At 40.4% G+C, this 25,337-nt stretch overlaps 1 protein-coding gene across 3 annotated transcripts in view; it reads left to right on the top strand.

Moving 5' to 3' along the window:
* The window catches only part of adarb1b (adenosine deaminase RNA specific B1b), a 142,210-nt gene extending 123,942 nt beyond the window's left edge, over nt 1-18,268 (top strand). For all 3 annotated transcript variants that reach the window (XM_033613584.2, XM_033613592.2, XM_033613575.2), the window contains 7 exons: nt 568-682; nt 1,540-1,708; nt 1,877-2,022; nt 2,652-2,820; nt 9,907-10,088; nt 13,359-13,537; nt 14,955-18,268. In XM_033613584.2, coding sequence (XP_033469475.1) covers nt 568-682; nt 1,540-1,708; nt 1,877-2,022; nt 2,652-2,820; nt 9,907-10,088; nt 13,359-13,537; nt 14,955-15,131 — 1,137 coding nt within the window. In that variant the 3' untranslated portion in view covers nt 15,132-18,268. The remainder of the gene's footprint in view (nt 1-567; nt 683-1,539; nt 1,709-1,876; nt 2,023-2,651; nt 2,821-9,906; nt 10,089-13,358; nt 13,538-14,954) is intronic.
* Nucleotides 18,269-25,337: the final 7,069 nt, after the last annotated feature.

The raw sequence follows: 25,337 nt of genomic DNA, 5'->3' as shown, positions 1-25,337 counted from the left end.
CACGAGTGGGTGACTCCAAAGTAGCAGGGAAGTAATATTGGACTAATCTCTTTAATTTGTGGTCATCCAGCCGTCATCTCTCCTTTTGGTTGTCGTCATTTTCCATCACATTAGCAATGGATAAAGAGCCAGCAAGACGAGGTGGCTGTCCAAGAACAAAAGAAGTGTGAAGTTCACTCGAGGTTCCCCCCGGAGTTTAGAGTGGAGATTTAAACCTTGTGGAATGTCGACGAACACTTTGTTCACATCTGTTGCTCGGGATTACTTGTTTGGTTTTTGCTTCACTGTCAGAGGGGAGATGGTAAATTATAACTGTCATGCCAGGCTCAAAGAGCGTTGCTTGAAAGAGGGTTAGGTATACCTCAGGGGGTCAACCCAGTTTCACTTGTTGCCTTTTCAACGCTCTGACGCTTGTTTGGAGCTGAATGCGAACGCTGTGACAGGTACATGGTGCTCTAGGGGAGGATAACATCAGACGCGCTTTGTAAACTGACATATCTGACACAAGCTCGCGTATGTGTGGCTGTGTGTGCGTGTGTGTGTATGTATGTGTGTATGTGATTCCAGGTTCTGGCTGATGCAGTCTCGCGCCTGGTGGTGGATAAGTTCAGTGAGCTGACAGAAAACTTCACTTCCCCTCATGCACGACGGAAAGTCCTAGCAGGGGTTGTCATGACAACAGGTAGACTGGGGGGGGTAAAAGATGGTTGGTGCTTTTGTGCTTACAAACTCAACACTGACAGTCAATTCCAGAGGAAAATTCAGGTTGTAAAGCTCATAGAGAAAAGCTGATAATATTCACAGTGAAGTATAACATTTCTTAGTCTGATAATGTTTCCTCAGAAATGAATGGCCTATTTTGCAGCATATGCAACAACATTTATGAATTAAACATCATCCACAGTTTTGTTCTCAGTTCAATCACAAGTGTTGGGAGAATTTTTATTCTTTGCCATTTTATGCTTCACTCCACTGTGTCAGGGCAACACAATTTATTCCTTATTTTCTATCATGTGTATGTTACGATATTGAATGTTTATATTAAATGTGGCCAAATCATGCCATAAACATTTGTTAAAGTAATTAGACCATTTTGACAGCTCTGTTTTCAATGGGATTTACCTACTTTAATGGCAAGATAACATCAGATCATGACAGATTTCTTTATGTGGTCATCTTCTCCAGGCACATTACTCCAAGTGTTTACATTACATACATTGCTACATGTAGCCACCAGCTAATGTCAGGGAAACATGTAATCTTGGTTGCCATCGTTGTAAATTTCTCCCCAAAGATTTTGGTTTAGGAGGTTTTAGTGGTGATTTTTCATGGTAGAAAGCACCGCTCTACTCTGTTACATTTATTCCCTTGGCTGCAATGATGGTGCAAAGATGCTGAGGAGAACAAACCAGTTACCCTGACCAATCAGGGCAGACTGGTGTTAAACCCAAAATACACATTTGAACCTGAAAGTGAGCATAATAGGTGCCCTTTAAGAGTGATTGACAAACATGTCTTTGTTCCCTCGACCCCCAACAGGCACAGATGTGAAGGAAGCACAGGTAATTTGTGTCTCCACGGGAACCAAATGCATCAACGGTGAGTACATGAGCGACCGCGGCCTGGCACTCAATGACTGCCACGCTGAGATAATTGCCCGACGCTCGCTCATCAGGTACCTCTACACTCAGCTGGAGTTCTTCCTCAGGTCAGTGGACTGGTGGGAGGTTACTTGTGTCGACAATCTAATTACATGTATTTAGACTGCTCTTTGCTGTGTCAATTCCAATCCATTTTAAATCCAGTTAAATGAGCTATAATGCTGTTTGTTAGCCGTGTGTTAAAGTTGCCCTTTAAATCTTTGTCACAACCACAGCAAGGACGACCACCACAAGTCGATATTCGTGCCGTGTGAGAAGGGAGGCTACAGGTTAAAGGACAACGTCCAGTTCCACCTCTACATCAGCACCTCCCCCTGTGGAGACGCCAGGATCTTCTCTCCACATGAGGCAGGAGTTGAAGGTACAGAGCGATCGCACGGCAACCGCTCGCTGCCTCATGCCAGCCTCATCTCTCCTCCTCAGCACAGCCGACATGTTTTTAATTTGGTCTCGTCTTAGTTCAGAATTCAGTTTCAACAACAGCGTATTTTATTTAATTAAAATTGTAGGGTTTTCCTCTTATGCTTGGTTTCATTTAATTAGAATTTTACTCTGAATCCAAATACACATTACAGGCACATTTAAACAAGGCTCTAGTAATTAGAGCTTTTTGTCATTCGCTGTCTGTCTCTATCAGTCTTTCTCCCGCCCAGCCAGCCCACACTGTCTGTCTGATTAACCTCCCTCTTACTCTTGTCAAAGTGTTTTCCGTTGCACATGGCAGACTGAATAGAAAACAGCCACATTCAATTAGTCACTGAATAGATGGGGCCTGCTGGCGGAACAGCAGAAAACATTGATAACATAATAATAAATAATGGGTCATGCTTTTGTGGAAGCCTTTTTTTTTTCCATCTTTCTTTTTTTTTTTTTTCCCGAGAATCTCTGTTTTGTCATGTTGAGGAGATTTTTGTAGATATTTTCTCATTGAGAGGGACCCAAATTTCTCGTTCTACATTTTTATGCTTCTTCTCGTGCTCTCTCACTCAGACCAAGGAGACAGACATCCCAACCGGAAAGCACGGGGCCAGTTAAGGACCAAAATTGAGTCAGGGGAAGGCACCATCCCTGTGAGGTCCAGCAACACTATCCAGACCTGGGACGGGGTGCTGCAGGGGGAGAGGCTACTCACCATGTCCTGCAGTGACAAAATTGCAAGGTAAATTGGTTGAAACTTAGCATAGAAAGAGCCCTTATAAAGCATGACAGCAGACAATGATTTCTTATTTTACAGAAAATCCTTGAAGAAATACTTGACCACGTCCGGAAATATGTTTATCCACATTCTTGCGTAATGCACATTTTGCTTCATGTGCGACAAATTAATATTAGAGCTGCAACTATTAGTCAGCTAATCAATAGTCAGTTGGTAGAAAAATAATGGCCAATTGTTTTGATATTCGATAAATCGTTAAAGTAATTGTTGATAAAAAGCAAATGCAAAAAAGGCAGTCTCCACCCTCTCAAATATGGGGACTTCCTGTTTTTCTCTGTTTGGTATATATTAGTCTCACTCACCAGACCTTTCTCAAGAAAAGAAAGGTCTGGCTGGGCCGACTCTCACTTTAAGATTGGAGAAAAAAACGCCCCGGCTGCTTGTACTTCTTTCAACCAATCACAATCGTTCTGGGCGGTGCCACAGCAACGGTGCGCATGCAAAAATATTGCCAGGGGGAAACAGGTTTTGGTGTAACATGCCCACAAAAATATCGCCTACAGGACGCGAACCATGGCAGAAAAATGGCTACATCCCCGCAAGATCAAACACCGCAATGGTTAGTAAAGGACCTGTTGAAAACAGTTGAAAACTGCTACACAACCGGAGGTGGTAGGGCGGGACTTCAGCGGGTGGCTCGTTCCGCCCAATGAGAGGCTGATCTATGCAGCGAACTGAATATCTTCAGTTTTGGACTGCCAAAGAGATATTTAGAGACACCACATTGGACTTAGGGGAAATGAGATTGATGTTTTCACTATTTTCGGACATTTTGTAGACCAGACGATTAATCAAGAAAATAATCAGAATCATAATTTATAGTGAAAATAATCAGTAGTTGTTGCCCTAATATATATGTTTTATGTTCATTTTGAAGATTTATACTTATTTAGCTATATGGTTTCATGATTGTTTGTGTTGTATTTACTCATACTGCGATGAATTGCATTTTATCTTTGTCATTTCAAGTCTATCATTTTCCTCAGGGAGTGTCAGGGACAGCTGAATTGATGGATCTTTTGTCCCCGGGGGCATTTTTGCAGGCACATCATAGCGTCTTTAGTCTCTGTCCATGTTCAAGGCAACACTGTGCCTCCCTTGTGATGAACGATAAAACTTCTCCATAACTCTTCTCACGGGCCCCTCCTTTTTTCCCTCCCTCTTCCCCTTCTTCCTCCTCCTCCATCCAGGAATCGTAATACCTTGCCTGAACGCACAGAGTGATTGAATGCTGAGAGTGTATTTGATGAGGGAGATGTCGAACGAGTAGCGGATGCTGTTTGCACTGTGTGAGAAGTCTTGTTGCCCTTTTCAGCGTGTCAGCGCTGGTACTAGTGACTCAGATTTTGTGTGGTTGTCCAAAGCGGAGTGATCCAAGTCAGTAGAGGGCAAAATAGGTTGGAAGCTGTACATTTAGTCATGTGGGGTATTTTTTTTCTTGCCAAGCTTTACTAGATAACAAGGAAAAACAAAGGATATTTTGAAGTTGACACCAGTTTCTATTTGATATAGAGCATCAAAAAAATAACCCTTTACAGTTAAAATAAGGAACTGGCAGTGGCAGATCTTCATGTAGGTGAAAATCTGCACCACTCCAGAAACACCCCCTCCCCCCCCCCCATTCAAAAAGTCCTGCAGTTCCTGTAATATGTGTTCAGCACTGAGTGATCATCACAGTCAGAACATGCTAGAGCACCAATGGATGTGGTGGAGTGGAGTGTAGCTGGAGACTATTAGAGTAAGAGAAAATAAACAGCCTTCTGAGGCGCAATACAAAAAATGAAGACAGAAGCAAAATATGCTAATTTCCCCATACTGTATTTTTTCATTATTTGTTATTGTTGTTTGTTAGCTTAGTTTTTTATTTGTGTTGATTTCTTATTAGCTCTTATAATTTTTATGCCTTCATGCCAGCGATAGCCGAAGTCTGAGGCATTATGTTTTCGGGTGGACCGTCTGTCCCATTCTTGTGAGTCTCAAGAACGCCAGAGGGAATTTCCACAAATTTGGCACAAACATCCACTTGAACTCAATGAATAACTGATAAAACAGATTTTGGTGGCCATTGGTCAACTTCAAGGTCACTGTGACTTCATCTGTCTCATTGTTGTGAAAGCGATATCTCCAGAATAGCTCATGGGATTTTTTTTTTTAAAATTTGGCACTAACAACCACTAGGACTCAACAATGAACTGTATGGATTTAGGTGGTCAAAGGTCAGGGTCACTGTGACCATGCATCCATCTTATTCTCAGGAATGCAGTATCCAAAGACCACCTTGAGAGAATTTCCCCAAATTTGGCACAAAATGTTACCTGGATTCAACAATGAACTGATAAGATTTTGATGGTCAAAGGTCAAGGTCACTGTGACCTCACAAAACTTTTGACCATTACTCAAGACTTCATATGCATTTTATGACACTTAGTAAGTAATTTTAAACACTTTTCTGGCCATACCTCAACATCACAACTCAGGAAAAGAATGGGAGTCAGTTGGTCAGATGTGTGTGAAGCATCCTAATTGTCACAGACATGTAAACTGTAAGTGCAACTTGGGTGGTTCGCAGAGGCAAACAACAGGGAGGTGGTAATTCTAGTTTGTAAAAAATACAATAAATATAAATAATATATTTTTTAGGGGAGGCTTGGACTAGGAGAAGCTTGCCTAAGATGGCAAGTCTGTTAGGTCTGGCACTGAGGATTGGTGATATGAGTATACCTCTTCCAGTGTGAGGAAAAGACTACTGTATGCACGGCGTCTCACTCTGCCTGACTCTGCCCTCTTATGACACAGCTATTAGCCAGGTGAGAAATCTGCTGCCCACCTGCTTCTGTCCCTGTGTGAGTGATTGTTAGCCGTGGGGCTGCCATTTAATACAGGAACTGACTGGCTCACTTTGACCATGCCCATAATGTTCCCTCCTTACACAATGTTTTCTCTCCTCTCATTCTCCTTTTGATTACATGCCCAGCCCCACGGCCTCAGCGAGAACAAGCAGTTCTCTGCCTTAGTGCTATTTGAATGAGCTCATTAGCAAACAGGCAGAGCTCTTATGGGTTATTTCTCTCTGTTTGTCCTGTTTCCTCCTGTCGTTATTTCTATAACAGCTGATTACGTGGTCCCTCTGACTTGTTCTGACCCTGTTCTTGCGTGTGTGTGCTGTGTATGTGTGTAGGTGCACAGAGCATGATATTGACCAACTTACCAACAAAGAAATACAGAGATATTTGACGGGAGTGAAATTGAATGCCTCCAAAAACATAACTGGAATAACTGTGTGTGTGTGTCTGTGTGTGTCTGTGTGTCCTTGTTTGTGGTTCTTCTTATGTACTGTGTGCTCTTTTAGAGTGTTTTCAGGTGTGTTTCGGTAACGCTGTTGATGAAAAAATGGGTGTGTGTTATATTATGAAGCTGTTTGCCTGTACTGAATGTGTGCTTTACTGCTTGCAGCTATGAATTCAGAGATTTCATTTTCACACACAATGTCACACATTCTCTCTCACACACATATACACGGAGAATATTGCATATGGAGACGATGATATCTCTGAGTAGCCTGGGGTCTTATGCTTGCATATTCCTCATTGTTCTGAGTCCATGTTGGTAATTTCACACACTCTCAGACAGTCTGCCTGAAGTGAAAGGAGGAATGAGAAGATCACATCACCCTGTCAGTGTCTTGTTTTTGTTTTTAGTGGTCTGTATTTGTTCTCTTTGTTTGTCCTGTTTGCTTCTGTCGTTATTTCTTTAAACATTCTGTACATAAGATTTTGACATTTATCATTTTGTATTGCCAATGGATAAAGAGATTGTAATGTAGCTTAAAAGGTTAGACCTTCCCTCACATTCTCTGCTGCCTTAAAACCTTTGAACCTTTGACATCTGTGTTTGGAGGAATTTTCAATCCAGGAAAATCCAAAGGATGCAACGTTATGTGTGCTTCGAGTGCCTTGCCTGTCTTCAGCACCACTACAACGATAACAGTGTGCAACACTAGCTAACATTAGCTTAGGAATGGAGTTTACTAATGTCAAAAAAGGACCAGCACCCGCAACAACACAAAGTCCACACATGCTTTGTTTCCATTGAAGGCCTACATGTTTTGCAGCGACAGCCTGGAGATGGACCTTCAGTTAGGGCTATAGCAACATAAATGCAGCCAGTGTTGGCTGCTGTGTTTGTAGAGCTGCCGTCTGCTTTCCTCCTGATAAAGTAGTGTCCTAGCGGCGGGGATTGAAACAATCAACGCCACATGCAGCTTAGCTTTACAGCTAGCTAGCTAACCTTAGCTTGCTTGTTTACTAACATTATCTCTATGTGAATTGGCCTGCCAAATTACTTTACCAGCTAACATGGTCCATGATACTAACTTATGCACTATGACAGTGTTCATGTAGCCAAAAATAAATTATGTTACAATAGCCTGCAAAGCAAATGTGTATAAATAACAATTGCATTCCACTAGCCAAGAGCAACGTAAGGCAGGGGTGGTCAAAGGGCTTATCTCAACCTAAGCTAAGGTTAGTAAGCTAGCTGTAAAGCTGTACTGCCTGGATCTGCCTGCATTGTAATTTTAGCTGAAAAACTAATTTGGAATGGCAATCAGGTTACCGATGATGACATTTTTCTGTAGAACATGTACATGGCGCAAGTTAAAAAAGCTAATGTTAGGCTATAAACAAACAACACCACGGTCACATGACTTCAAGGTCGCCACCACAACAAGGCTGTAAAGCTATGTTTGGTGTGATGACGTTTTGAAGTCTCATTTAGCCACTTGTTAGCAACCGCCTTTTTCAAGACACATAGTAGTCTTACCCTCACTAGTGGGGTATTTACTGATGTATTTTATGTCGTAGAACAAAATTTGAAAGTCTCTTAAGCTTGTATTAACCACAGACCTTATTTCAGGCATCTAACCAAAAACCCATTCAAAAAAAACCCATTGACTTGAAGATGAGGAAACCAGGGGTGCTAAAATGCTAACTAATTTCTGGGTTTTAGGACTCATTCCTGGGGCACTCTATGGTCCAAATAAAACATAGGAACACTCCAGAAAATGTTACTCTAAATATGACTGTAACTAACATGCTCATGGTTAATCATGTTTAATCTCATATATATGATCCCCCTCACTGTTTTGGCCGAGTCCCAAGTGCTCGATCACACCTACAGAGTGTAAGCATTAGCAACACAGTGCTTACTGCATTTCACTTAATGGCCACTGGTGTTGCATGCTGGACCTGTTACCTTTACACTAGTGTTCCTTTGTTAACACGAACATGGGCAGTAGTTTTTTAGGGTCAGTCCCACATACACCATTCCGTTGCCATACCAATACACCAAATAAAAGTTAATCTGTGGCTGAAAATAGTCCCTAACAAATGCACTATTTACTCCTCCTTGAGTAACATTTGCTAAAAACTACAGTGCCCATCTATTTTAGGAAATCATAAGCCTTTTTTTTTAATAACGCGTGTATTTATGACCTGTTTGTAAAGATTGATATTATAGCACTGAATGAGCTTCGGGCTGAATGCTACACCGAAAGTAGCCAACTTCAGCCTTTAAGTCTGTCATCTGTGCAAAACTTTGGCTCAGTCCCTTCATCTACTCTGTCATTCTCCTTCCCCTCTCTGTCATCCTTCTCCCTTACTTCCTCAACCCTCACACTCTAACTCACTGTCTCTGTCTCCATCCTTTTTTCTTGTCTGTTTCTGCCCCTCTCTCTCTCCTTCCTTCTCTCTCTCCCTCTCTCTCTCTGAGGTGGGGCAGGCGATGCTTCACAGAGCATGTCAATGGGAAAATGACTGGGGATAGATGGCTAATGACACAGCATAGAAATACACAGAAGTTTGTAGAAAATGAAATTGGATACTTCAGAGTGTACACAACTGTAGGATTGTGGGTGATTGTGTGTGGTAGATTGCATTGGCTGGTTATGTACTAATATATTTTTGCTTGTGCAGCTGTATGTGTGTGTGTGTGTGTGTGTGTCCATGTATGCATGTACTACAAAGCACAGAGTCCCCGGGCACTTTTCAGGCTTACTACAATAATTTCTACATGTCGCCTGTTGAAAGTCATGCCTATTTTTGTGATATATATTTTCATGGTTGAGACAATGAGGATTTGACAGTTTCTATTAATAACTAGGTGGAGAGAACATAAGTAGAAAAGCTCAATTGTCTCAATTGAGCTGTTAGTGTGTTTCCAGCTTACAGTGAATAAATCATAACGTTTTACAGTGCCACAGTAACAGTTTAACTTAATGACTTTAATGATAGTCTGAGCAGACAAAGCGTGTTTATGTACCTGCAGAGCTCCAGACTGTGACTATCTAGTCACAATTTGCGACCATGGAGCACCAGTGCGACTTGCAAATACTATAAATATATGAACCAGAGAGTTGTTAGTGTGTTTCCTGCTCACAGTGAATAAATCACAGCAAAAACATCAACATTTCGGGCCCAGGAAGAGCCGGGAGCCTTGAAATAAAATCACCAAGGGTTTTGCTTTGATTGATTTAATTATGACAATACTTTTTTTGCTTTATTATAGCAGTGCTTTATTGATTTTATTATAACAGCATTTTATTTAAATTAATTATAATAATGCTTTATTTAACTTAATTATGACCGTAGCTACTTTGTTTAATTTTATTGTAACTGTAGTTCATTTAATAAGTGTGTATTTTAGTAGTCCACAGTAGTTAAGAGATTTCAGAATATCAAGATAACTATCATATATCGCAATACAACCTAAGCATATCGCAATAGTATTATTAAAGCATGTCTCCCAGCCATAGCATAAGGTTTCGTGAGGTGAACCAGGGTATTTGGTTTGGTCTGATGTGACTATTTGTCTAGCATCTAAATAACTATGTTTAGAAAGCTAACAGCATTTAAACATGTTTCCATAATCACCACAAGTATGTAGCTAAAACAGCATATTTTCAGGAAATAAGATCCAGTGCCAGATTATCTAATGTGTATGCATATGTGTGTGTTTGTGTCTGCTCTGCAGGTGGAATGTGGTGGGTATTCAGGGCTCTTTGATGAGCTACTTCACAGAGCCAATCTACTTCTCCAGCATCATCCTCGGCAGCCTTTACCATGCCGACCACCTCTCCAGGGCCATGTACCAACGCATCGCAGATATCGAGGACCTGCCCCAGCAGTTCACCCTCAACAGGCCTCTGCTCAGTGGTGAGTGCCTGCTTTGATGTGGAGGAGATGGAGAAAAAAAGAAAAAAAAAAAATCAAAAATGTTTTTCTGCTGAAAGATGCTGAAACGTTAACTGAATGAGACCTTGAGCTGACGTAATGTCATGATGATGTTGTCATGTTTTGAGAGGATCAACTTGTTGATATTTGCCAATCAAAGTCCAGCTGTCTAAATATCAAAGAGAAAGATGGTAATCCTAAGCGGTAAACACATTTATCCACCTCACTGGTCAGACCACAGCAGGAAGACAGTTATTGCTTTTCTCCTCTGTTTGGTCTGAGCTGGCATTTACCTAGTTCCTGTGGAATTTGAATAGCTTTATCATTTTGTGTAAATTTTCAGCATTGGCTTGACCTTTTAAAAAGGCCATATGGACCAAGGCTCCTGCAGTTTTTTTTTTCTTCCTTTTTTTCTCAGAGTTTCCCATTTTAGATGTAGCATTCAGTTTTTGTCTTCTTGTTGTTTAGAGGACTTTGTAAAACATTAGCATGTAACATTACCCGGTAAGAACTGTTAGATTTGCCAAACCTTTCAGCATGAATCACATTTGCTTTAGCCCAGTCATTTTGTCCTCTTTCTTTCCACTTATTTTAAGATAAAATTAACACAGTTTCTGACCTTACATTTCTCTGTCTGTCCAACTTTATCCCCTCCCCCTCTAATTTTCATGTAGAATAATACTATATAAAGTACTGTACACTTGCTACTAGGGGTTCCACAGAATACTCAACTAGTTAACCATAAAAACTGCTAGACACTTTCCATCTTTGTAGACTAGTTGCTTATCTGTGGTTTTAGCATGGTACAGTAGTAATGCAGTGGCAATGCATGGGCCGCTGGGGGTTGTTGTTTGCAGAATTTAAGGTATTGTGAGAAGGAAAGACTTCCAATATAACTAAAGAGCACTGAGTATCTTCAGGTCAGACAAGCGTGCTGGGGATTTAGTACAATGAGATTGCACCTCATTTGTAAACAGCCACTCAGAGCCAGTCATGGACTCTGCTGTTAAACTTTACTGGTTGTATTTGATGAGAATTGATCTTTAATAATAATGATAATAATGACTTTATTAAGGACACAGAGAAAGGTCCATAGTGTACAACATAAAAATAGACAATCGTCTATGTACAAAATTCGATATAATAAATACAACTTATATATATATAAAAAAGACAAGAATTAGCCAACGTTACATTATGCAATTTCATATAAAAAAGACGTAATTCAATAAACTGCACCCACCAACAAGCTGGAGTGCCAGTGGCCCCACAGTCTCAATGAAAATGTGAGGGGTTGGCTTGGATGATACCATTTTCTGAGACAGAGAACCTGCACATATATATGATATATACAAGATATATAAGATTTCGTATTAAAGCAGGGCAGGTAGGCACACCAACATTTACAAACATCTGTCTGGCACTACAACATTTTATACATCTCCCATGATTAATCGACTAGTCAGCTACTTTTTGGGAGTAGTCAATTACTACTACACTAAATTTATTTTGATTTGATTGACTGTTTGCTAAGTTCTGCTGTTGCTATGCTATGTCAGACTTTTCTTTCTCACACAGCATATACGCATTTTAAGTGATAATGGTGGCAGAATTACCATGGACATTCTGAGCATTTTGTAAAAATTGCAAACATTTTTTTATCTTTAGCCGGCCATCGTCGATTTTTCCAACTGAAATGACGACTGTTGCTGGCTAGCTAATTAAGCTAATGCCAGTTCCTCGAGTGGGTTGAAAATTTTTAACAGCTGACTTATTTTTAAAGAAAAAGAATTCAGTGGGCTGAATGTGTATGTGATGGCCACTTACAAGACATCATGCCAGAAAACATGTAAAGAAATAGCGTTGTTCTAGATGTAGATGTTTCAGTCATAAATGGGGCTTATTTTAATGCAGTCTGTTACCCCACAAACTAATGCTGTTAGTTAATGATGTGTTCCCTGGCAATGGAAGTAATAATCTGTTCTACTGTAGCTAGTTAGCAAATTAGCTGCCCATGGTAACGTTTGCACCTTGACATGCCCGCAGTGCCAGCTTCCTGCTGTTAAGCTCTTGTTGTACAATGTGTCTTTGTCAGAGCAAGTGTGTAGCAAGTCGTCCCTTTAACAAATAAGAATAGACAAAACCCAATCCATGACAGCAACAGCACAAGACAGACAACAACAAAGGCTAAATCAAATCAAACAGGACACTAGTATTTTTTAAGATCCTAGAGGATGACAAGGGGCATCGTATCACAAGGCCTGGAGCTATATGCAGCTCCCCCTGCTCCTCCTCCCTGGTTGCTCTGTAAATGGCGGGAATGGGAGATAATAGTGGGGGGTTATTAACCTTTTCCGCTTTAGAGAGTTTTTAGCGGTGAAGGGCTGTGGCGTTAGAGCGCTGAGGATTTCATCCCCTTTAAATCATCTTCTGCCACAAGTGCTGCCAAATGGAACCAAGGAGCTTAATACACACACACACACACGCACACTCCCTCACACACGCACACACAAAGAGCAAGACACCGGGATTTATGGCATCCATATATCTCCCATTTATGCTTCAGATACAGTGGAGGCTGATGCCCAGTAGTGTGCTGGAAGAAAGCAGGCTCTGACCTCATAGTCCCCCTGGGTGGATGGTATTTCGTCTTAACGCAGTAGCACACAAAAAAAAAAGAAAAGCAAGGAAAAAAGTTGCTGTTAGAGCTGTGGGAGAAGCTGTCACTTGAAGAAATGGGTTGCCAGGTTTGGTACCTCATCCATCGTTGAATACATCCATGCAGTGGGGTAGCATGAGGTTAAGTTCCTCTGGGGCTCCCACAGACGTTTTGGAAGACAGAAAAAGAAAAATAATTATCTTATTTTAGTCCCTTTTCTGCTTGAAAGCTTGAAGACGATGTTTGATGTTTTGAGAGTCTTAACACTGTGTTAGGAAAAGTCTTAAGAGAAAAAGATTTAATTTAGTATTTCAGTCTGTCATAATATATCTTTTCTGTCCTGTATAAAAACCTCCAGAACTTTTCATGATATAAGAAAACTTGTTTTCAGCATCTTTCCAGAGTTCTACATGGTTTATTTAGCTTGACAAGTAGCTGAACTTTTACAAACCACAAAGGAATCCTTAAGGTTTTCTGAAACACTTAAAATCATTAAGTTTTCTACATTAGATCTGTGTGTGTTTTTCTTCAGCAATGATATTTCTGGCTGGCTGTGCTACTCAGTCTTTGACCGTTGTTGTTTTGTATTCCAGGTATAAGTAATGCAGAGGCCAGGCAGCCAGGTAAGGCACCAAACTTCAGTGTGAACTGGACGGTGGGGGACCAGGCCCTGGAGGTGATCAATGCAACTACAGGCAAAGATGACATGGGTCGTCCTTCACGTCTCTGCAAGCACGCCCTCTTCAGCCGTTGGGTGCGCCTGCACTCCAAGGTACACTGCACTGTTTTCTATTGAAGCACTTCAGCCCAAACTGTAAAGTTGTCTGATGAACAGTTACATTTCACGTGTTCATCGCCCATTCAGGTTTTGTTGAATTAGTTAAATGTTTTGATAACAACTTAAGAACTTGCAAGTGCTACTGTGTAGAGATGCACCGGACAATTTGGCCGATAGCCGATGCCGATGTTTTTTTTGTTGTTGGTGCTTATTTGTTTATGTTTTTTGTTGGTGTTATTTAGTCCTGCTTTTGTGTCAGGGAAACAAAGAAATTTTTGTTATATCTTTATCATAAAATATTAGTCCTATTTTAAAGTAATCCAGTCCTTCATTATACTACCTTTGAATTAGCATAGATTCAATCATACAAATTTCTGAAACTACTTCCACATGAAAAAAACACACGTTTCTCCTATTTATTCAAATTTCTCATCAAAAACTAAATTTTACAAGTTTTCATTTGAACAAATCTTGATGAGGTTATAATTTACGTTCGCCAAATACTCATTTTTAACAAATAAAGCTTGAATGCATCATCATGTAACTCAATGCAACCTCCATGAGCTCTTAGTTGCAGCCACCGGCTGCTAACAGTTAACATTAGCTCGCTCTCCTCCTGCCAATTTTTACATAGAGTAATTTATTTACAATGGAACATTATCAAGGAAACAATAGGGTGCGTCCTCTGATGCGTCTAAGGTGACTTTGCCAAGTCCTTTTAACCCAGAGGTGTCTTGAAGAAGTTTTTTGTTCATCCCAAACATGTTTCTGTTGTCCCTGTGACTGTGGGACGCCATTATTCTCTATTTTTAGCCTGCATTAAATTGTTGTGACACAACAGAAAAACATCGGCTCCTGCCATCAGTGAACGTCATCTTAGCTGCAAATAGGCCAATAGCAGTCAACAAGGCAAATATTGACCAACACTGATGTTCAGCCAATAAATCGGTGCATCCCTACTACTGTGTGATCCAGTTGCAAGATGTCACATTCACAGCCTGAAGCAAACATGAATTTAAAATCTTTCTTCCTTGGAAAGTTGGATTGAGTAAAAGGAGCTGTACGACATCACTGAGAGATTTTAGAGGTCAAGCAGGACATTTAATTCCAGCAGTAGCAGTATGATTGGTTCCCAGACCACATACAGAGATCTGTTTGGTCAAATATGAACCAAGACATCAACAATGAGTGCAAGTTACCATCTGGAAAAACCAACCCTAAATTTAGAGTGAGAAGAATCAGCCTTGTAGGTTAGATTTCTTACTTTCTTATTATGGTTGAACTTGAAAACTTTAAACATAGATTCAGAAAGAGAGAGAAGACAGAGCTGCACCAGTCAGTGTTATGAGCTTTATATGTACTTAGAAAGAAAAAATAATCCAAAGCTTATCCTCTCTTTTCTCCATTTCAGCTCTCATCCATCTTATGGATCAAGGTGCTCAAGCCCAACTCCTACCATGAAGCCAAGCAGGCGGCCGCAGAGTACCACTCTGCCAAGCAGGCGCTCATCAAGGCCTTCCACAAGGCCGGCCTGGGGGCCTGGGTCAAAAAGCCCATTGAGCAAGACCAGTTCACCCTCGGCTCCTGAGGGAGTCAAGGGACCAAGGGATTCCTAAACCCCCCACTCCTTCCCCCCTTGACCCAGGCCTGAAAGCAAGAGAGCCCCTTATTAACAACCAGCCCACAGTGACACTTACCTCCGTCCCACGTGTCGGCACGCACGTGCACTTTGTACTTGTGGAAATAAACGTGCGTAGTTTCACAAACCATCCATAGCTCATCATTGTCATTCCTCAGAGGACCTCGGCCTCGCCATGTCTTTTTCTCATTCTATTGATTTTTGTCCTTTTTATTTTGATTTTAATGGATGGTGTTTTTTCATCTACCTGTTTTATGTTTTAAAAACTGGAATCCGTGTTTTTATGACGTAGATGTTGAAGTTGAAATTATGCAGTTTTGTCTATTTTCTGGATCAACAAGTGTAGCCAGTTTAGGGTGAAATGTAGCCTAGAGAAAGAATCTTTTGTTAATTAAAACCAATGTGTATGGACCTGGAAAAAAAATGTACTCGCTGAAAAAGAATTACTGGGACAAACTTTATTTTAAAGATGCATAAATCTTCCGGATGTAAATCTAGTGCTGAAAAGAAAGAGAACTTAAAATAGATATGTAACATTTAATGTGTGTTATTTGGTCCGTTCCTTAGATGAGAATACATGTTCTTAGACCCCTGTATTAAAGATTAAAATGTTCCAAAATATTGTGGCCCTGTTTGATTCACTGACTTGAAAGCATATACAGGCCAGGCGTCGCTGTAGTTTAGGACACTTTTGTTGATTTTTGTCTCCATTAACTCGTGCATATGTTCTGTAAGTTATTTTATGTCACTCTCATTTCATACTTGAACAGTGTGTGCGTGTTTTTGAGGAGGGGGGGGTCATGTTAAGAGCATCGCATCCTCCGACTCCTTCCCTCGCCTGGGTCTTGGGACAAGCTTTGGGAGGTGCTGCACGTTGTATTTTTCCTTGATCTAAGCCATGGCTTTGCATGGGAACTGAACTGGGAGGCCTACAGAGCAGAAAACACGCGGTGGAGAGCCCTGTGCGCCCATCAGTGAATGATTTTTGAATGAATGCCAGCATCTTCCTCCACAGGCAGCTTTGAATCTTTGTCTCTATTTTCTAGATTTCTTGTGATTGTTTGTTTGTTTGTTTGTTTTGGGGGGGGGGAGGGACAGGGACGGTTTTTGTTTGTTTTTTTCATGGGCATTTGAGGATTGGGGACAATACTGCAGTGAAAATAGTGATGAACAGACCTCTCAGATCTTGTAACTATGTCACCATGTGGCAGGGATCCATGATAGCTGTCATTCGAACTATTAATAGAAGGCATGGTCTATGTGCTGTAGTGCCACATACCGTATGTGAAGTTACATTCAAAAGATGCCACATTATGCCAGTCTGTAGTGATAGTCTGAAATGCAAACAAGTTGTAATCCCTCCACGTAATTCTCTTTGAGGTGAACGGTGAAGTTACACGAACAGACTCAAGTCGTTTGCTAATATCTGCTACAACTCTACCGGTAGGTTACAACCAAATGTGTCACAGTGTGATGTCATTTTTCGTCGTCCTGTCTTCTACATCTACAGGGACACAGTATTTCAAGAAGACCTTTGTGATCTGACCTTTACACCCTGAGTGCATAACTGTCCTCATGTTTTCAACTTGTAAATGAGGACCTGTGTCTGAGTAACTGCAGTTTAATTCCTATTCCCAGCTGTAGGGACTAATGTATGTATGTGTGTGCAATCTACAGTATGTGCGTGTTCAGACGTCTTTAAGCATACTCTGTGGAATCTTCACCAAAGATGATGTCCATGTGTGTCTCTGCCCCGCTATTTTACTTACAAAGGTTTCTTTCTTCTTCTTTTTTTTTTAATCTACCCTTTACTGTTTGGTTTTTGTATATCCACTGAACAATGTACTTTTGATTTGTACAAAAAACTGTATTCCATTCAATATGGGGGGACTTAAATTGTCACGCTTCTCTAGTGCATCTGTAGCTGTCAGTGGCCACGTGTATATTGTGACCTGCGATCATTATTGCTGCAGTATAGTAGTTCTCTCTGTATATAAGGAGCAACACAACTGACAAATTCTGTTCCCTGTACAATCATCCTTAAAGAAACTGTTTGGACTCTTTCCCTGATGCTGGGATTGTGAAGATGTTGATGTTCCTGAGTATTAGTGGTTCTCTGTGACTCACTGGGCACCATACAGCATGGCACTAACACTGCCGGGGTTAACAGGCGTCATCCCCATTGTAGCCACCGATGTTTAAAAGAAAAAATATGCACTGTAAGGTGCCTCAGCGAAAAGTGGCATCCACAAGCTGGCACGTGTGATGTCATATATGTACTTTTTTTGTTTTTTGTTTTTTTACTTTATTTCAGTCAGTATTAGAGAAGCAGGAAAAGGGAGTCTACCGGAGTTGACTTGAAGGTAGAAACTTTGAAATTTGGATCAGAGAAAATGGTGAGCCCCCCCCCCCCGACAAATAGACCCAGACCAAAGTCACAAGCAATACTCCTGATGTCTCCTTTAATGTCACTTCATCACAAACAGGAGTCTGAAGTTTCCCTGCCCCTCTGCCCCTCCAGTCTTTGTTTTATTCTCTCTCTGCAAAGCTGTCTGAGATTTTTTTTTGTATATTCCCCCCCTCCTAAAGACTGCCTGCTTCTAAAGTTTTTCTTTTGACTGCACTAAAGATGTCAACTGATGATGTCATGATAAAAAACCGTCCCCATTTATGGATTGGATGGCGACTATCACAGCAAGAACTGAACTGCTTCCGCTTTACCCTTTGTGAATCCTTGATGATGGTCAGTGCCCCCCACTCCCGCCCCCACCTGGATTTTCTTTTATTTTCTTTCCTTTCTTTTCGGTGACTCCAGAGTGGTCGCTGTTCGTCCACTTGAGGTTTCCAGAGCCACCGGCGCTCCCCGTTCTCCCTCCCTCCAGTTGTCCAATGTGTGAAAACCTCCACCAACAAACAAACCCACAACCTTGCATGTACTACCAACACTGAAGCTGCACCTAGCATGATGACAAAATTTTAAAGGACTCGAGTAGAAAAAAAATAAAAAAATAAACTGCTAAAGATAGATACATAAAAAGAACAACTACAAAAAAAGAGAATAAAAGAGTTCTTAGTTTACTTTTGCACATGGCTGGGATTCTTTATTTATCATGTTCTGACTTTGTGTGTGTGTGTCAGTGTGTCATAGGAGCTCTATACGATATTCAGAGCATTAATAAAGCTGCAAACAACCATTTGTCATGTAAAGGTATAGTGGAGTAATGGCATCCTGTGTTGTATTCTGAGCTTCTCTGTACTTTGTTCTGTTCACGCTGTTAGCACCATTAGCTGCTAGCCGCCGGCTCAGCCACCTCCATGTTGAGAGTTGTGTGCAGACAATCTGAATCATGCGTAAGCTCTGAATACTATATAGAGCTCCTTTAAACAACTCTTACAAGAAATGGAGAGAAAAATATAACATTTTGTGCACTGAATGCTTTATATAAGATACTTTAAATCAAACTGCCAGATGTCCACATATATTGACTTTGTTTGGTGACTGAAAACTGTAATGAATTGCAGTATTATCTTGATGAATCCAGACTTCTTTACCACACAGACCTTTATTTAAAAATAAACCATTTCCTGCAATCATCAGGACAAAATAAATGCACTCTCTCCCTTTAGACTGCTTTGCTGAACTAGCCGTTGTGGTTACAAGGACAGTGATGTAAGCAGATGTCCTCAGTGGTGGAGGATATATTCAAATCCTTGACGTAAAAGTACTAATACAACAATGTAAAGATGCTTAAGTCATGTGAAAGAGTTAGCATTATCAGCAAAATGTAGTAGAAGTATCAAAGTAGACATTTGTTCTGCCTATTTTAGTGCGACACATTATATTCTTATATTATTAGATTGTCAATTCTGATGCAGTTGGTCGGGCAGTAGCCTACCTAATTTGAACTGTTTTACATACAGATGGGTAGATTAATCCAAGTGGTTCCTAACGTAGAGTTCAGGCCACTTCCAAAAGGTCACAAGATATATCTGAGGAGTGAGATGATTAATGGGGATTTGCTACACAAAATTGCATTCATTTTTTCATTCATTTCTTTGCTCCAGCCTCTAATAGTGGAGAGTTTTACCTCTTTGGGCTTTGAACAGTTATTTCAATTTAGTTTAGTGGGGAAATATCACTTTGGTCTCACATCAAAGACATCTGAAATGTGAGAAGGGGCCCAACTTGACTACTTTTTTAAAAGGTCTTAAGCCAAAAAATTTGGGAGCCACTGGTTTAATCTTTAAGTCTCTGAAATGTGTTGAGGTAGAATTATAAAATAGCATTAAGTATAAAGTGCAAATACCAAAGTTGTACTTAAGTACAGTGCTTGACTCTCCACCACTGGACATCTTTATGCATGCATGCCAACAGAACAGAGTGAACTGGAACACATCGTCACCGGTCTGCAGTGATCGACAGTGTGGGCTGTAGGTAAAGGTAAGAAAGCTCATATGGCTTTAATACAGCTGTAACCATGCATGCATAGTATCAAAATGAGACAAGTAAACATTAGCTTTATAGGAATGTTAGGTAAGGCTGTAATGCATCTTTGACCTGTCACACAAGTTTTTAACCCAGCAACCAACACAAAAACTGCATCTGGAACGTTATTTAAATGCACCCCTGCATATTGTCACCATCTTTACAATCACTTCAGGATCTTACATCTTTGGTAAAAGATGTAAGATCATCCTGCAATAGTATGAAATACATATTATGAATATGTTTCTGGCAGTTGTCACATTCTATGTTCAGTATAGTGGCTCGTTTTGCTCGCTGAGAGGAACATTTTAGCAGACACAAATTGCAAACGTGTTTGGTGTCAATCAGACTCAAGGTGAGGCTGGATTAGTCAGACGGAGGCGTCTCATGCATTTTACTGCTCGTTTTAATCTTCAACTCACACAGAGAGTGAAGTCAGGTCATTAAGTTTTCTGTGGGTGTGAGTGAGTGTGTACAGTGCTTTTTAATGCTGGGTTAAAGAGGAAAAAAACTAGATATGATCGCCAACACTGTAATGCTAAGATTTTTAATTATTTTTGCTCATTGGTGAGACATCTGAGAGAAAATGTGTGCTTTTGAATGACTTTATATTTTATTAATGTTGACACACTATGATTTTACCTAACCTAATATCATCATGTAGGGTACTAAATGCCAACCCTCAAGCAATCCTTAAATCCAGTCAAATTAAGATCTGAGAAAAGTCCGGAATATTGAACAGGAAAAGGTCGGAATCATGGAGGGCATCCAGTCAATACAGAATAAAGAATAAAATTTCCAAAGTGAGATGCGTATGTGTTTGTGCGTCTGTTCAGTATCCCAGCAGAACTGCCATCAGATCAATTATAAATCACACATCAAGCTTTGCTTTAAACAGTGAGCCCCTGTGCTCATGAACTCCACTGACATGATGAAAGCTCATGAAAAAAAAGATGATTCAAACAGTCATAACAGGCGAACGCAGCCTGGACCAAAACATGTTAGAAACTCTACACTCTTCAATAATTTAACGCCCATCTGCCAAGGCTCAACAGCCCCGTTGCTGTTTACATAAACATTCATATTATCACATCGATCAGGATACAAGTGCTACGTTTTACACTGCATCTCATTTACAGTATAGCCAGCAGCTACGCACATCACATATACTGTGTCAGGCATTTTATTAGCTTGTAATAGTCTGCTGAGATTGACAGTGAGTTCAGCAAACTTGTGAAAACTACAGGAAAATGTTGAAGTAATTTAATGAAATATGTGAAACATCCTCCTTTAATCAGAATTATTCTGTTGATGCACCAAAGCAAACATTGTGAAACGAAACTATTATTGGACCCTGGTCTGAAGCACTTGATGAATGAAACATTTCAATGAGCATATTTCAATGAATATTTCAAATATTCACACATTTTACTAGAAGCCTGAGACAGATTTCTATAATTCAACACCAGATTCATCTTCACTCATCATTCTAGTTTGGATTTGAACAGAAAACACATTTACAAAGCTGGACCGTAAGCATACAGTATGTAAATGCACAGAATACAGTAGAGGACAGTGAGGCTGCCCAGCCCTGTGGTGCAGTATGAGTATGAGAGCGAGGGCAGCAGCTTGTGCCCCTGAGAGAAATGACAAATCATTAGCTCTGGTCCAGGGGTAAATGGGAGCCACACTCTTTCAAGGCCCACATTTCCATTTCAATTTTCTGCTCAACAGAGTTGATGTATGTGGCGAATCACATGGCAAGACCGCTCTCCCCCTCGGCCGGCTCCAGCCTCCTGTTATTCACTGGCTAGAGTATCTTTGTGACCTTGTGTCTGTGTGTGTGTGTGTGTGTGTGTGTGTGTGTTTTATACATCGATAGCATCAAACCCATTGTCACTGAGTCCAAGGCAAAGAGACAAGTGAAGAGTCTCTGGGTAGAACTGATGTTTTCATTGAGGGTTATCATGTTTCATAACATGAGCTGACAATGATGAAATAAGCAGTCCATTAGAAAATGAAAGTGGCCTAACAAGAAGTAAATACATCTGTATAAAGATGACAACAGTGTTCTCTTGATGTACAGTGAACAACTTGTAGAAAGTTGTAGCCCGGCCTGCTCTCACTGCTGTAGGTTTGCATGTATGAACTTTGGTAGAGAAAACAAAAAATAAAAAAGATGAATAAAATTGGAAAATGAATGACAAATAATGTAGTTTGATCACAGATGGATGCCGTCTGGCACAAAGTTAGGGAGGGACATAATGAGTTGCAGTGGGACAGACTGCAGCAGACTCGAGCCTGAGGTCCCAGAAATCACATCAACATTAAACAGTATTTTGTGACAGCAGAAAATATGTTTGTTTTTTTTTTGCTTTCATTTGACAGGCGGTTAAACTTTAATAAACTGTGATTTTGAAACATTTGATAATCACAAGAAAAAAAAAGTTTTACATGCTATGATGATTGGTGGAGAGCAGGAAAACTAGTGATGACAGTCACAGCAGCTTTCATGATCTATACAGTATGTTTGTACACAGTGTGGTTGCAAAATAAATTATTTAATTGAGGGTTATAGTGATTTCTCCTTTTGATTTTTTTCTTAATGGATGTATTTAAAAATGCTGTTAGGTAAAAAAAATCTTAACGGTTCCATGCTGTGCTCATTTTCAGGAGCATCCTTGTATTTTGGGTTTCTAGTAGAACATGTATATATGATTTAATGATCAAAAAACTTTTTCATACTGTCTGCCTGAATACACCTGTATGTACCCTCTGTCTGACACTTTCTGTTTTAGTGCCTGTCTCTCTGATCTGTCTCTGCTCTGTCATTGCAGCCAGGGGAATGACTGTAATCTTTATAGACAAATCACAATGTTTATTTACAGTAACATACAGGTAGAAAATCTTCGCATCATGTACCTTAAAATCAAACAGCGCTGACCAGATGTTGCCTCAAGTAGTTAGTTGTTATTCATTTAAAAAAGGCCCACTAAAAAGATCAAAATCACTTTAAGTGTAATTCATATTTTGAATATTTTCACTGCTTTACCCTGCCATCAGACAGCCCTCTCCAACAGGTAACCGAAGCCAAGCCACCAGACTCCTCCGACAAAAACATTTTACATAGCAGAACACTGAGTTGCTGGTTTACCACTGCCTCAGTTGGTTAGTGTTTAAGGTAAAGGAGAACAAATATTCAAATACAGCATACACTTACACAGGTGTTGATATTTTAGGTGGCCAAAATAATATTTTTGCTGCAGCCCCATCCACAGCAGTGCATTGTTTACCTCCTTGCTGGTAGCTTTGGTTTGTCAAACATGATGACAAAGCAACAAAGTACATACAGTAAGCACAGCAGAAACATAAGATGGGTCGAACCACCATGTTTACCAACATATCTTAAAATGTTACAGTTATGGCTGAAAATGACAACAGAAATCAACAAGTTTGCCAATTTCACATATCTCCACAATTGTAATCAATTGCCAGTGTTCTACGTTGTTCTTAGCACAACATCACGGTAATTCGGTACATAGACTGATTCACTGGAATTGCATCACTAGGCAACAGCTTTGGTCCATGTTTACTACCTATCAGCTGGGGGGTATTCCATCAACATAGCTAAGAATATCCAGACTAAGTTGTAATCTTGAAGTTTGACTAAGAGGCTGTTTACACGTGGCCAGCTATTTTCATAAACGGACATTTCACCGTCTCCGTTTTCAAAAAGATCTTCGTTTACACTTACCCGTGTATATATACACAAGAGCATGCCAAACCTGTAGGTGGCAGTGTAACGAGAAGCTCAAGCCTTCCATGTATCCATTGTCACCATAGCAACGTAGGTCGCACTTTTGACACAGGCGCAAGTTCTGGCGCATACTGTGACGTCGGCTGCCTATAACTCCGTTTATCTCTGTTTATCTCAGTTTACATGCAAACGCGCAACCGGAGTTTTCCAAAATCTCCACTCTGGCCGGAGTTTTTATAAAGACTCGTTTTCAGAGGAGAAATCTCCGTTTGCGTGTAAACGAAGGGCACAAACGAAGGAAGATGTCTCCGTTTATCAAAATCACCGTGTACGTGTAAACGGCCTCTAAACGCCAACTCCCAATCTAGCGCCAACCCGTTCCATCAAGTGAAATCAGCTGGCTCCAACTGACGCTAATTCAAGCCTCACCTGTTAAACCTCAACTCATGCACACGCCCAGGGAAAATAAAAAGCCCACACTAGTTGAGTGCTGAAAATGTTGCAAAATGTCAAAAAGCAAAGGAAAGGAGCGAGCGGAGGCTTTTTCTGCGGCGGTGCAAACGCTCCTTATGGAAGTGTATGAGGACTATAAGGACATAATTAGGCTACGAAAAAGGCAATACTGCAGCAATTAATAAAGCAAGGGAGGTGGCGTGGCGGAATATTGCCGACAGGCTAAATGCGTAAGTGACAAAGAAAATGCAGCATTTCAGCAAATATATGTAGATAAGAACAACCTTTTTTTAATGCCTCAGTTTCATTGTATTATAGTTTTGTTTTTATTAGTTTGATTTTGGCTTTACTGTTGTAAGGGTTTTTTTAATTATCTAATTTTTATTACATTTTAATTTGTTTTTTAATAGTTAATGTTTTTGGATTAATGATGTTATATATTTTATGATCTACATATTATTTTATCATTACATGACAGATGTGAGTGTGTAAAAGCACTGGCAGAACTGTCTTTTAGGTGTCTGTTCTTGTCTGTTGAACATTTTTTGATCATAGATGGAGCTAATCCTCACCTTAATCCTGCTACAGACCAGGATTGCCCGGCAGCATAAATTACCATGGTTACTCTGGCTCACATTAGCCAGACTTGGCCATTTAAGCCTGGATTTGCCTTTAGCTTGCTTGATGGAATACCCCCCAGATCTCATTTGAACCCAGTTCAGACCAGTGGTTCACAACAAGACAAAACTGTTTAGAACGTTGCAGAGACAAGTTGCAGCAATGTGAACATGCCAGTCTGAGCTCGACTCAAGCCAGCTGATGGTGTCACCTGCAACACCGCTGGTCAAATTGCCGGAGGCTAGTTTTACAACGTAAAGCACATCACCTGTTTCAACAGCCATTTGACTTGTAGTGTAGTCTGATGGTCAAGTCAAAATGACCGCAGACAGTGTGACAGGGTATTTATATTATCATGGCGTATTTACTATGAATACAGTCCATCTGATGCTCATTTTCTTTATGTTTTATGCCGTTTCATCACTACTACAAATGCAACTGGAGCCAGTATCTCATCATCACTATCCTCATTCATATTTCAAGAAGCTACAAATTATATATATTCAGCCACAAAATCAGCCTGAAAAGTTGGAAATCAGAACAGATGCACAGAGACTTGTTGCATAGAGATGATACACTGTCTCATAGTTGCATTGGTGTGAACCAGCAGATTTGTAGAACTTTGCAGAAAGGCATATAGTAGTTAAGTAGTTGCCTGTTTCAACTCGTCTCATCGCGAATCTTTGGTCTGAACTGGGCAACATACACAGCAAAACATTTCAATAGAAAATACAAAGGGACCCATTTAGATTGATGATGTTTCAGGTCTGAAACAGTCTATGTACTGTAGTTGTGACATCAAAACTACATGGATGTCCTGATTTCTGAATACGGACTGTGT

Source organism: Epinephelus lanceolatus, chromosome 14 (assembly GCF_041903045.1).
Source record: "Epinephelus lanceolatus isolate andai-2023 chromosome 14, ASM4190304v1, whole genome shotgun sequence".
NCBI lineage: Eukaryota > Metazoa > Chordata > Actinopteri > Perciformes > Serranidae > Epinephelus > Epinephelus lanceolatus.
Note: the sequence above shows the minus strand (reverse complement) of the source record. Positions and strands in the feature narration are given on the sequence as shown.